This window comes from Microcebus murinus, chromosome 16 (assembly GCF_040939455.1).
Source record: "Microcebus murinus isolate Inina chromosome 16, M.murinus_Inina_mat1.0, whole genome shotgun sequence".
NCBI lineage: Eukaryota > Metazoa > Chordata > Mammalia > Primates > Cheirogaleidae > Microcebus > Microcebus murinus.
This window is the reverse complement of record NC_134119.1, coordinates 13,923,949-13,936,041: the sequence shown is the minus strand read 5'-3', so window position 1 is coordinate 13,936,041 and position 12,093 is coordinate 13,923,949. Positions and strand designations below refer to the sequence as shown.

The 12,093-nt window shown below is 55.9% G+C and overlaps 1 protein-coding gene across 1 annotated transcript in view; it reads right to left on the bottom strand.

Annotated features, from left to right (window-relative positions):
* The window catches only part of CDH22 (cadherin 22), a 127,379-nt gene that overhangs the window by 39,200 nt on the left and 76,086 nt on the right, over positions 1-12,093 (bottom strand). Inside the window, exon 5 of the mRNA XM_012742986.2 lies at positions 3,179-3,346. Within this exon, the coding sequence (XP_012598440.2) occupies positions 3,179-3,346 (168 nt within the window). The remainder of the gene's footprint in view (positions 1-3,178; positions 3,347-12,093) is intronic.

Below are 12,093 nucleotides of genomic sequence, written 5' to 3'. Positions count from 1 at the left end.
TGGTGCATTCCTAACAGCAGTGCTGTTATGGCAATCACCATAGATGATGACACACGTAAAATGCTTAGTACAGTGCCCAGCACATGGTAGCTACTCAATAAATGCAACAAATTGTGTTAGAATGGTGGGGCTTCAGGCTGATTTTGCTGTTGCTGTTAATGGCCTGTAGTCCTTCATTTCAATATGTATATTGAGCACCTACGATGGCCCAGACTTCATAGTTCTAGGCACTGGGGTTACGGCAACACATAAAACGCACCAAAATCCCAGCTCTCCTGGTGCTTTCTTATTAATGGAAAGAGAAAGATACTTATCAGTCACATCAGTAAAACATACAGTGTGTCCAGTGGTGACAGGTGCTTAGGAGAAACATAAAGCAGGGAAGGTATGGGACTGCCAGTGAGGGTGTCGTTGTGGTTTTAAGTAGGCTGATCAACAAAGGCCTTCTGAGAAGATGACATTTCTGCAAAAGTCTGAGGGAGGGAAGGGAGCCAGCCAAGCAGATATTTGGGAAAGAGCATTCTAGACAGAGGGGACAACAGGTGCAAAGGCCCTGGGGTGGGCGCAATGCCTGGCATGGTTGAAGAATGGCAAGATGGCCCTCGTGGCTGGAGGGGAGAAGCAGAGGGGAAACCAGAAGGAACGAGGTCAGACGGGACACAGAGAGCACCCTGCATTCCAACTAGAGCTGAGATCGAGGTGACGGTGACTTGCTAAATGGTGGGCTAGCCTGGGAGAAGCGGGGGCTTTGGGGATATGTCTCTTGGGGTCCCCACAGGTCTGGTAAATCCATGTGTGGAGTAGCTGCCCCTGATTCATTTTCATACAGCAGCTAGGAGGGTGCTTTTTAAAACACAAACTAAACATGCCACTCCCCTGCTTTAACCTCTTCCATAGCTCCCTGCTGCCCTTGGATGGAGCCGTGCAAGCCCCCTGGCCTGCCCTACGAAACGCTTGCTGCCTGGCCCCTGCTGACTTCTCCAGGGGCATCCTCCACTCGCCACCCCGACTCCAGCTGCACCCTGGCTGAGGTCCCGGTGATCCTGTAACTGCGACTCGCTCTCTCCCCCCTCCAGGCAATTCTTCTCCCTACCCTCTGCCTTTGCCCCCCAGCTCCTACTCCTCACTGAATGTCACCTACTCCAGGGACCTTCCCAGACCTCCACGCTCTGCTCCTGTGCCCTGTGCCCCCCCCGCCCCCCCTTGCTTATCCCATGGTGGGGATGACTGCATTTGAGTCTCATTCTCTATTTGTTCCCTCTCGGGCACGAGCTCCTGGAAGACAGAGACCTCGTCTCCTATTCGTCAGGCCTTCCCAGGGCCCGGCACGATGCCAGGCTGTTGCATAAATGAAACGTGTGGGGGACGAGAGAGTGTGTGAGTGAACACCAGCAAGGGTGACCAGCAGACACTCCCCAGACAGGCACAAAGCAAAGTCTGACAACACCAAGTGTCGGCGAGGATGTGGTGCAACGGACACATGCATTTTCTCACGGAGGTGAACAGTCTGGCTTCACCCAGCGAGGTTGAAGATGAGCATGCCGTGACCCAGCAATTCTTCTTGTCTGTATATACACTCGAGAATGTGTGCAAGTTGGCACTGAGAGACATGCAACGAGGTCTAAACAGTGTCCTTCCCAGTAGCCCCGAACTGGAAACAGCCCAAATGCCCATCAACAGCAGCATAGACAGATCATGGAATACTATACAGCGATGAAAACGAATACCTATGGCTAGAAGCACCAGCACGATTTCAAAAACATAACTTTGAGGGATAAAAGGAAGACAAAAACCAATTTGTATTGTATGATCCCATTTATACAAGGCTCAAAAATGGGTGAATTTAGAGTGTTTGGTGACACACATGCGGGGGAACAGATGCTAAAGAAAAAGCAGGGAGGTGGCGGTCACACAGCAGGCGGCAGCTCATCCTGGAGGAGGGGGGGATGATATGACCAGGGAAGGACACGTTGGGCTTCTGGGTCCTGGCGGTCACAAAAGCATCCGCTTTGTGATTCTGTGTTGAAATGGACATTCATATTTTATGCCCTTCTGTTTATGTGCTGTATTCCATAATAAAGAAATGGGAAGGACAGAAAGGAAGAAAGAAAAAGGAAGGAAAGGAAAACCAGCCTTCCTGGGGCCCTGGCTTGTCGCTGCTCGGCCGCCCCTTCCAGCTCAGAGCCAGCACAGAGCCTGGCAGGGGCAGGCCGGACAGACTGCGTGGGTCCCGCCCTCTGCAGGGTGCTTGCAGCGTGCCCTCCGTGGGGGGCTGGGCTGAGAGGGGGGCCGAGCAGGCGGCTGGCTGCTGGCTGTGCCGGGCTCCCTGGTGACGGGAAGCCGGCTGGCGGGCTCGCCCACCCCGCTCTGTGTCTGGGCCGAGGCGCTGGGCCGAGCTGCTGCTGCGCTCTCAGCTAAGGGATTGGATTCCCTTATCTCCCGGGGGTCAGTCCCCTGTGGCGGGGCCTAATGTGAGAGCAGCAGACCTCAAGTAATGACTCGCCCGATAGGAATCAGCCCAGCTCCCCGCGGCATTTAGTCTCTGCCAGCTCCAGTGGCTTCCCTGTCTCTGCTCGGCCTGATCCTGGGACAGAGGGGCTGGCTGGGCTGACAGGGAGGTGGGGGACTGGGCCAGAGAGAGGCAGGGGGAAGGGTCTCCTGTTTCAGCAGTGCAGGCTCCTGCTGTCCAGGCTCAGAGCGGGAGGGAGACAACCGTCACTCAGACCCAGACCTTCCACGCACAGCTGCGGGCGTCCCTCTGCCCGGCGTGGCGGCTGCGGCTGCCTCCGTCCCCATGTGCCCTGCCAACACCTTCCCTTCGCAAGCCCAGCTCAGCAGCCGTGTCTGTGCAGTAAGCTGCTAGGGCTGCGGGCACGGGCCCGTGGGGCTGGGACAGTGGACAGCGGGGTGCACAGGTGGCCCCGTCTGCGGGAGGCTGCAGGAGGGCTGGGAAGGCAACGGCGATCCTCGGCTGTGCAGAAGACCAGACATCGCTGGAGCCTTCCTCTGCCGGAAGTGTGGCTGGAGCGGGGCTGGGGCCGGCGGGTGACTGGGGTGGGCTGACAGACAGGTGGGCGTCCCCTTGGGTGGGAAGCCTATAAGGAAGCCGGCTCAGTGGCTGGCTCGGATGGGCTGAGACAGACACAGATGCACCTTCCTTTGGGAAGGCCTCACTCACTCTGCGGGAAACGAGGTGGGTTGTCGTTGACGTCGGTGACCACGATGGTGACGGTAGTGGAGCCCGAGAGGCCACCCAGCTGACCCGCCATGTCTGTGGCCTGGATCACCACCTCGTAGCGCTCCTGGCTCTCTCGGTCGAGGTCAGGCACAGCCGTCCGGATCACGCCTGCGGGCGAGCGAGGGTGAGGACAGGGACACGCCCGCCACCAGCTGCCGGCTGACGCGGAGACCCCTGCACAGGCTGCGGCACCGGGCACCGGGGCCCGGTGAGCTCCGGGTTAGTTCAAGTTCAGGGGGAGAGCGGATGACTTGGAAAACACACACACTCACAGAGAGACACCCACACGCAGGCTCACACGGACACACCCACACACACGCACACAGGCTCATACAGACGTGCTTGCACAAATGACTCACATACACACCACACATACACACGAACATATTCATGACACACTGATATACTCTCAAATACACACACTCACATACACCCAATAATACACACACACTCTTACATATATCCACATGCACGACTGTTGCACACACACACACACATTTCCACGCAGACGTGCTAGCCAACACGCACAGCTGCGTTGCTCTCGCGTTGCGTCTGCGTGCGTGAGGGAGTGTCCTCACACGCCTCTGGATCCCTGAGTGCCGTCGACAGGCTGCGCTGGGGGGTCTGGAGGCCACGTGTGGCCTTGAGGCTGCAGGTTCCTGCCCCGCACACTGTCATACACACTCACATACATGCACTTTCAAACACGCGCTCTTTCTCACACACACAGACAACGTAAAAGCAACAGAATGGACTACTTTGTTTGCTAAAAAAAAGAAAAGAAACGAAACGAAAAGAAAAGGCCTACAGCAGACTAGAACCTGCCACTGTGTGAGCCCCACCTTGCCCCTGGGAACCGGTCCCACTTTTGGGGCCTCAGTTTCCCCACCTGATATTCTATGCATGAGCCAGGCCTGTGCCTGATTCGTCTCTGGGAGCGACACTCAGCCCAGAGGCAGGCGCGGAACGGAAGGGTGGGCGTGTAGCAGTGGACGGGACTCACATCCACACCACGCACGCTCAGCGAGCCGCCGTGCTCACCTGCGCACACGCCTATGGGCCACGCACACACCTATGGGCCACGCACACACAGTGCACACGCACACAGTGCACGCACGCTCAGCGAGCCGCCGTGCTCACCTGCGCACACGCCTATGGGCCACGCACACACAGTGCACACGCACACAGTGCACACGCACACAGTGCACGCACACTCAGCGAGCCGCCGTGCTCACCTGCGCACACGCCTATGGGCCACGCACACACCTATGGGCCACGCACACACAGTGCACACGCACACAGTGCACGCACGCTCAGCGAGCCGCCGTGCTCACCTGCGCACACGCCTATGGGCCACACACACACAGTGCACACGCACACAGTGCACGCACACTCAGCGAGCCGCCGTGCTCACCTGCGCACACGCCTATGGGCCACGCACACACAGTGCACGCACGCTCAGCAAGCCGCCGTGCTCACCTGCGCACACACCTATGGGCCATGCACACACAGTGCACGCACGCTCAGCGAGCCGCCGTGCTCACCTGCGCACATGCCTATGGGCCACGCACACACAGTGCACGCACGCTCAGCGAGCCGCCGTGCTCACCTGCGCACATGCCTATGGGCCACGCACACACAGTGCACGCACGCTCAGCGAGCCACCGTGCTCACCTGCGCACACGCCTATGGGCCACGCACACACAGTGCACACACGCTCAGTGAGCCGCCGTGCTCACCTGCGCACACGCCTATGGGCCACGCACACACCTATGGGCCACGCACACACAGTGCACGCACGCTCAGCGTGCCGTTGTGCTCACCTGCGCACACGCCTATGGGACACGCACACACAGTGCACGCACGCTCAGCGTGCCGCCATGCTCACCTGCGCACACGCCTATGCGCCACGCACACACAGTGCACGCACGCTCAGCGTGCCGCCATGCTCACCTGCGCACACGCCTATGCGCCACGCACACACAGTGCACACACGCTCAGCGTGCCGCCGTGCTCACCTGCGCACACGCCTATGGGCCATGCACACACAGTGCACACACGCTCAGCGTGCCGCCGTGCTCACCTGTGCACACGCCTATGGGCCATGCACACACAGTGCACGCACGCTCAGCGTGCCGCCGTGCTCACCTGCGCACACGCCTATGGGCCACGCACACACAGTGCACGCACGCTCAGCGAGCCGCCGTGCTCACCTGCGCACACGCCTATGGGCCATGCACACACAGTGCACACACGCTCAGCGTGCCGCCGTGCTCACCTGCGCACACGCCTATGGGCCACGCACACACAGTGCACGCACGCTCAGCGTGCCGTTGTGCTCACCTGTGCACACGCCTATGGGCCATGCACACACAGTGCACACACGCTCAGCGAGCCGCCGTTCTCACCTACGCACACACCTATGGGCCACGCACACACAGTGCACGCACGCTCAGCGTGCCGTTGTGCTCACCTGCGCACACACCTATGGGCCATGCACACACAGTGCACACTCACAGCCACTTTCTCACATTCTTATCCACACCCTCCCCCCACAACTAAATTCTCCCCAGCCCTGGGGGCCTCCGTCCCTCCCCCTCCTGGGCCCTCTGTCCAGCCAGCAGCTAACCGCTGACAATCCTCTGAGCTGTGGATGGAAGTGGGGAGGGGGCAGCAGGAGAGGGGTGGCTGCAAGGTTCATTCTGCTGAGGGAAGGCTGGGCTCTGGTCACCTGGCAGCAGAAGAGACTGGGTCTGGGAGGGGAGTTGATGAGGCATTCAGAGCCTCTCCCGCCACCCTCTCCAACCTGCCGAGCACCAGGTGGTGACAGGTGGTGCCCAGGGCCTGTGCGCCAGGTGGAGTCATGCACCAGCAGCCCCATGATGTGCCCCATAAAACCCAAGCTCCGACACCTGATGTCCCCACGCGGTCCCCAGCCTCCAGTAAAGACAGTGGAATGGAAGGAGAGGCCGTAGCGTGTGCGCGTATGTGTGTCTGCATGTGTATTTCTGTGTGAGGCTGGGGTAGCCAGAGGAGGGGCGCCTAGGGGGTGGTCCTGCTTTTGTGGGATCACATGGAGATATGGAATGGGCATTCTGTCTAATTGAGGGTCACATAGACGCTCTATCGGTGGCCCTCAAGACTCCCGAACAGGCCCCCAAACTCCTCCTCTGCCACAGCTGGTTTTCCAAAGAACAGGGGAGTCTTGGGAGCAGATTGCCTTGGGATAAACCCCAGATTGGCCTTTTTTTTTTTTTTTTTTTGGCCATGCGATTTTGAGCAAATCCCTTTACCTCTCTGAACCTCAGTTTCCTTATCTGTAAAATGGGGACAACCATTATACCTACCTGAGAACAGAATTTCTCAAACTTGGCACTATTGATATTTTGGGCAGGAAAGTCTTTGTAGAGTGTGTATGTGTGTGTCCTGTATATTGTAGGGTATTTAGTGGCATCCTTGACCTTGACCCACTAGATGCCAGCTGCAGCAACCCTCCACCTCAGTTCCCAAAGTGTCTCCAGCCATTGTCAATTGGACCCTGGAGCAAAATCAGTTGAGAACCACTGAAAACAACCAGTGTAGGATTTCATCTCATGAGAATTATGTAAAAATAAGAATAACTAACATTTATGTGCATTGACTTAGTGAGTTGCCTCCTTTAATCCTCTCAATATCCAGAGGAAGGTGCTGCGATTATGCCCATTTTATAGATGAGGAGACAGAGGCAGAGAGAGACTAAGTACCTTGCTCAAAGTCACGCGTGTAGAAAGTGCGCAGCTGGGATTCACGCAGGCACTCTGGCAACTGAGTGCATATTCTTAGCTGCTCTGCTAGACTGCTGTAAGGACGAAGGTCCCTTCCCAGTCCACCCCATGTCCCCTGCCTCAGCCACCCGAGGTCCAAGGGGGTGGTCCTGCTTAGCCCCTGGAACATCTTCCTTGTTCTTCTTGGTCCTGACCAGGCAAGCCATGTTTTTATGGTGCAGCAAGCCCCTCGGCTGACACCCCACATGGCTGCCCTCCTTGCTGTCCCTGTCACTTCCAGCTCCAGAGAAACTAGGGGCACTAAACTCTTCTCATTTGGAAGCTGGCCATGAAGGCATATACAATGTGCGATTCAAGTGCCATCTCTGGGTGTGTATGAAGTGGGTGCCCAGAGGTCATGCTACCCCTGGACTCCGTTCCCAAGGTCACACGCTGCAGATAGGTTGCTACGGTGATAGTGCCCAATGAACCACACTGTCCTGTATGCACACTCTTAGGTTGTCCCCTCCCACACTGACCCTGGCCTTGGCTGTGTGCCTTGCTCTGGACAATGGGACATCAGCAAGCGTGACAAAAGTAGAGGTCTGATAAGCCCTTGTGTGTGCATAGGCCTGTCCTCTTGGAATCCTGAGACCACCGTGCTGGGAAGACGCCCGGGATGAAAGGCCACTCAGAGACAGCCCCAGTCGTGTCAGCTGTCCCAGCTGAGTCAGCCCCTGGCAACTGACAGCTGACCATTGCCACAGGAGTGACCCCAGCAAAAGAACTGCCCTGCCAGCCCTCAGAGGTGTGACAAATAATAAATTGTTGTAAGCCATGAAGTTTTGGGGTAGTTTGCTCCATAGCCCCAAATAACTGATAGAGAAGTCTGGTTGGCTGGGCTGTTCCCCTGCCAGTTCTGTCTGGGCCACTCACACAGCTGCGCCTCACTGGAGGAGCAGCTGGCGGAAGGTCTGAGATGGCTCATTCATACACCTGGCAGTTGGTCCTGGCTGTGGCTGGGACAGGTTGGTTCTTTCATCCTCCAGTGGACTGGCATCCTCACATGGCAATCTCAGGACTGTGTTCCAGGAGAGCAAAAGTGAATGCTGAGAGGTCCCTTAAGGCCTAATCTGTTAATCTGCATAGCATCCATTCTGCTGCACTCTATTAGACAAAGCAAGTCCCAGGCCCGCCCAGACTCAAGGGGTGCAGAGACTCCACCCCTCAGTGGCAGCAGCGGTAAAGTCGCATTCCTAAGAGCTGTGCACAGGGCTGGGAGGAACCCATGGCGTATTTTCCTAGCTACTAGGTTCCACTCTCCAGGGACTCTCCCTCCTGGTACTGGGGGAAGCACCATGGAAGCTGTTACACTCCTGGGGGAGGGTGTCTAGGGTACAAAAATCCCAAGTCAGTCCATGAAGTTGTTCTTGAAACTTTCTGCCTCTGCACGTCCACTCATTCATTCATTAGACTCTCACTGCGGTGCCGGCGGTGCCAGGGCCACACAGCGCCAGACGGCAGGCGGGGTGAAAAGGCGGGACCCTGCAGGCAGGTATGGGTTCCAGTCTTCCCACCCTGCACCTTGGGCAAGTTCTGGAGTCTCTCTGAGCCTCTGTCTGCTGTTCTGTAAAACGGAGATACCTTCCCAGGAGGGCTATGGAGAGGGTTAAATGAGACGAAGCTTCTAGCAGCGGGACTTACACTTTGGAGATGCCTCGCTGATGCTTTTCCTCAAGTCCCGGGTTGGGGACCCCATGGATAAGGTCCACAGGGGCAGGGATCCATGCTGGCTTTGCTTATCATGGTATCTACAGGGCTTGGCACACAGCAGGCGCTCAGACAGCATTTTGACTGACCAACTCCCCCGGACCTCAGCCACCCCTCTCCCAGCCCGGCTGCTGCTGTGTCTGTGCTTTGGGCTTCTCTGTTGGAACCAAAGCTCCGTGAGGGCAGAAACCAGGTCTAGTTCGTTATCCAGACCTCGGGATCTGGCACTCAGAAGGTGCTCCACAAATGTTAGCTTCATTCCCTCCCGGTAAAACGGCCGTCTCGGGCACGGCGGAGGATTTTCAGCAGAGACGCTGGAGTCTCAGAGTCTTTCTGTTCCCGAGGGGGTGGTGGTGGGCGGGGGCTGGTAATTATAACCCGGCCTCGGCTCCCACAGCCCTGTCTTCACCCAGCGTCCCGGCTCCGGCTGTTGTCCTCACCGCCCCCGCTGTCCCCTCCAAATGCTGCAGAAGGGGCCTGGAGCCCGTGTGACGCCTCATTAGCCTGCAAATGCCATCCCTGTCGCCCCTGTGGGGGGTTTGCTGGCAGGCCTGGCCTTTAAAACACACAAGTTAATTCCTCCTCAGGCACAGGGGCCTGGCGCTGCCCCGCCTCCTCCCTCCGCTCACACCTTCCTCGCAGGCCCGTTCCGGCTCTGCTCCCTGCTATCTGCACAGCGAGAACAGACTGTACCTCGCAGCAGCTGCTAAATATAGCCCCGCATCGGCGGAATATTCCTGGCTGGGGAAATAGAGCTGGGGCTGGGAATGGCACGGGGCGGCTCTCGCCGTGGGGCTGCGGGCAAGGGCGGGGGAGCTGGTTCTTCTTGGGAAATGGCAAGAAGGACCCTTTCAGACTGAGAAGTTGGGGGACCCTGGAAGGAGGACCCCATTTCAACCCCTTCAGCCTGCCGCACCTGCTGCTCGCTCTCTGGCTCCTTGGGAACTGGTCCTGCGCCCCCGGGCACTATGGCCTCCACTTGCCACCTTCCTCCCGACCCTGTGCACTGCAGGATGCTCTTCAGTAGACACTGGCTGCCTTCCTCACCCTTGTGGACATCTGCCCGCCCTGGCCACCCCCAAGACTCAGTCCTGGCCCTTCCATCATGTCTGTGTTTGTCCCTTCCTCCCTCGCAAAGGCTTTACAACCTTAAGGTCTGCTCCCTCCTACTCAGGCTCAATGGATGAAGGCTTCTCACCACCATCATCATCCCCGGTACCAGGTGCTGGGCTGAGCACGTCACAGACTCGATGTCTCCTGGGCCTCCTTCCAGTGCTCCTCCCAGAAACCCACGTGGCTCACACCCTCGCTTCATTCAGTCTCTGCCCCAAGGTCGCCTTAGTCTGAGTCTACCTCCTCACTCTGCCTTCCGTCTCTTCCTCACACTCATCGCTACCTGGCGTTATGTGAAATGCTATGTGCTCGTTTTCTGTATTCTCTACCTCACTACAAGCTCCACGAGGGCAGAGCCTTAGATGTGCCGGCTGCTGCAGTCCTCGTGCCTGGAACAGAGGCTGGCACGCAGTAGGCACTCAATAAATAGTTGCTGAGTGAATGAACCCTCCCATGGGGTCCTCACCACACCTATGTGGGGTGGGTATTGTTATCCCCAAGGGAAACTGATGCTTAAAGACCCCCAAGGAGCTCCACGCCATCTTTCAGAGGGCGGCTAGAGGTTACATGTGTTTCCTTCCCTCCTTCTCTCATCTTAGAGCCGACATGATTCGAGTGGAATCATTTAGCTCTGCATCAGATGCCAGCACATTGGCTAATTCCTCTGCTCCTAGATGGTTTTCCTAAGTCACATTCCTCCTGTTTCTGTTTTGGTGGCCCTGCCTAGATGAATTCACCCAACTGGCTAGAGAGATACTCCCAATTCCTCCCTCAACCTAGTCCTGTGGATTCATCTAGGTCCCCAAGGTTTACCCTTTGCAGGGTCTCACTGCCACCTCTGCCAACCCCCCTTGTCTTTCTGCAACGTCCCAACTAACCCTCACAACCAACCCTTCATCACCTCTGGCCTCTGAACTCAACAGGCAGGTTAAGGAGTCTGAGTAGGTGTCGAGAAAGGATGTAGCTTTTGGTTTCTGTCCTTCAGGGCTCTACACTGGGCATCCCAGGCTCTGGGGCCTTCCTGTCTCCACTTCCTGCCTCTGAGCCAAGCTCTGCAGCACAGCCCGAGGGACCTTGTTAAAATGAAAACCTGAGCTTGTCACTTCATTGCTTAGAAGTCGTCAATGAACCCTCAATGTTGGTGGGGGGAGGAGAAACAAGCACTCTCACACAAGCTCGAGAGTGTCATCTGGTCCATTTCGGCATTATCTACCGAGATTCCAAATGCATGTGTTCTTTGACCCAGCTTTTGCACTTCCCGAAAATTATCCTGCAGATACACTCACACAAGCACAGATGATGTATGTATGAGGTTATTCACTGTAGCACCGTTCGTTGTAGCAGAAAGATTGGAAACAGCATAAGTGTCCATCAGGAGGGGACTGGCTAGATAAATTTCAGTGTATCCCTAACACGCATTAAATAAAAGAACGAGGAAGCTCTTTATGTACCGATATGGAATAATCTTCAAGATGTATTGTTAAGCAGAAAAGGCAAGCCCTGTGTATAGCATGTGTTTATAGCTACCATTCGTGTAAAAAAATAAAACAAATATAATACATGTACCTTATTTTCTTGTACATGTATAGAATAGCTCTGGAAAGATATACAAGAAAATTGTGTTGGTTGCCTCGGGGACACAGACTGGGTGGCTGGGGGACTGGATGGGGTGAAGAATTGCCACTAAATACCTGTTTGGACTTTTTGAATTTTAAACCTTGAAATGTGTATCTATTAAAAAAATGACAATATTTTCAAGTGAATGAGTCTAAGATCTCGTAGGATATATATGCCAAGTGGCTACCTTTGGGGCTGTCATTACTGGGGATAGGGAGTGGGAAGCACTTTTTTCTTTTGTTTTTAACATTTCTTTAATGTTTGAATATTTTCTAAAATGCATTACTTTTTGTAAGGAGAAAAAATAATGAAGATATTATGTGTGAGAGAATACAATTATAACAGTGCTTGGAGAATGGAATCTTACCCCGTCCCCGCTAAACGAAACAGAAACACACACACACACAAAATCCAAAACCCAAATCCATCAGCTGCCCCCCTCTCTGACCCACCCCCTAGCCTGGCCCTTTGCCCTTAGAATAAAATCCAAGCGCCTAGCCTGGGGATACCAGCAACAGTCGGGCCCTGGCCAGCCTCCCGACATCACCTCCCAACACGCCTGATCACCTCGGCCTGAGTTGCTCACGATTTCCCTCAAGCCTCGGTTGTTCT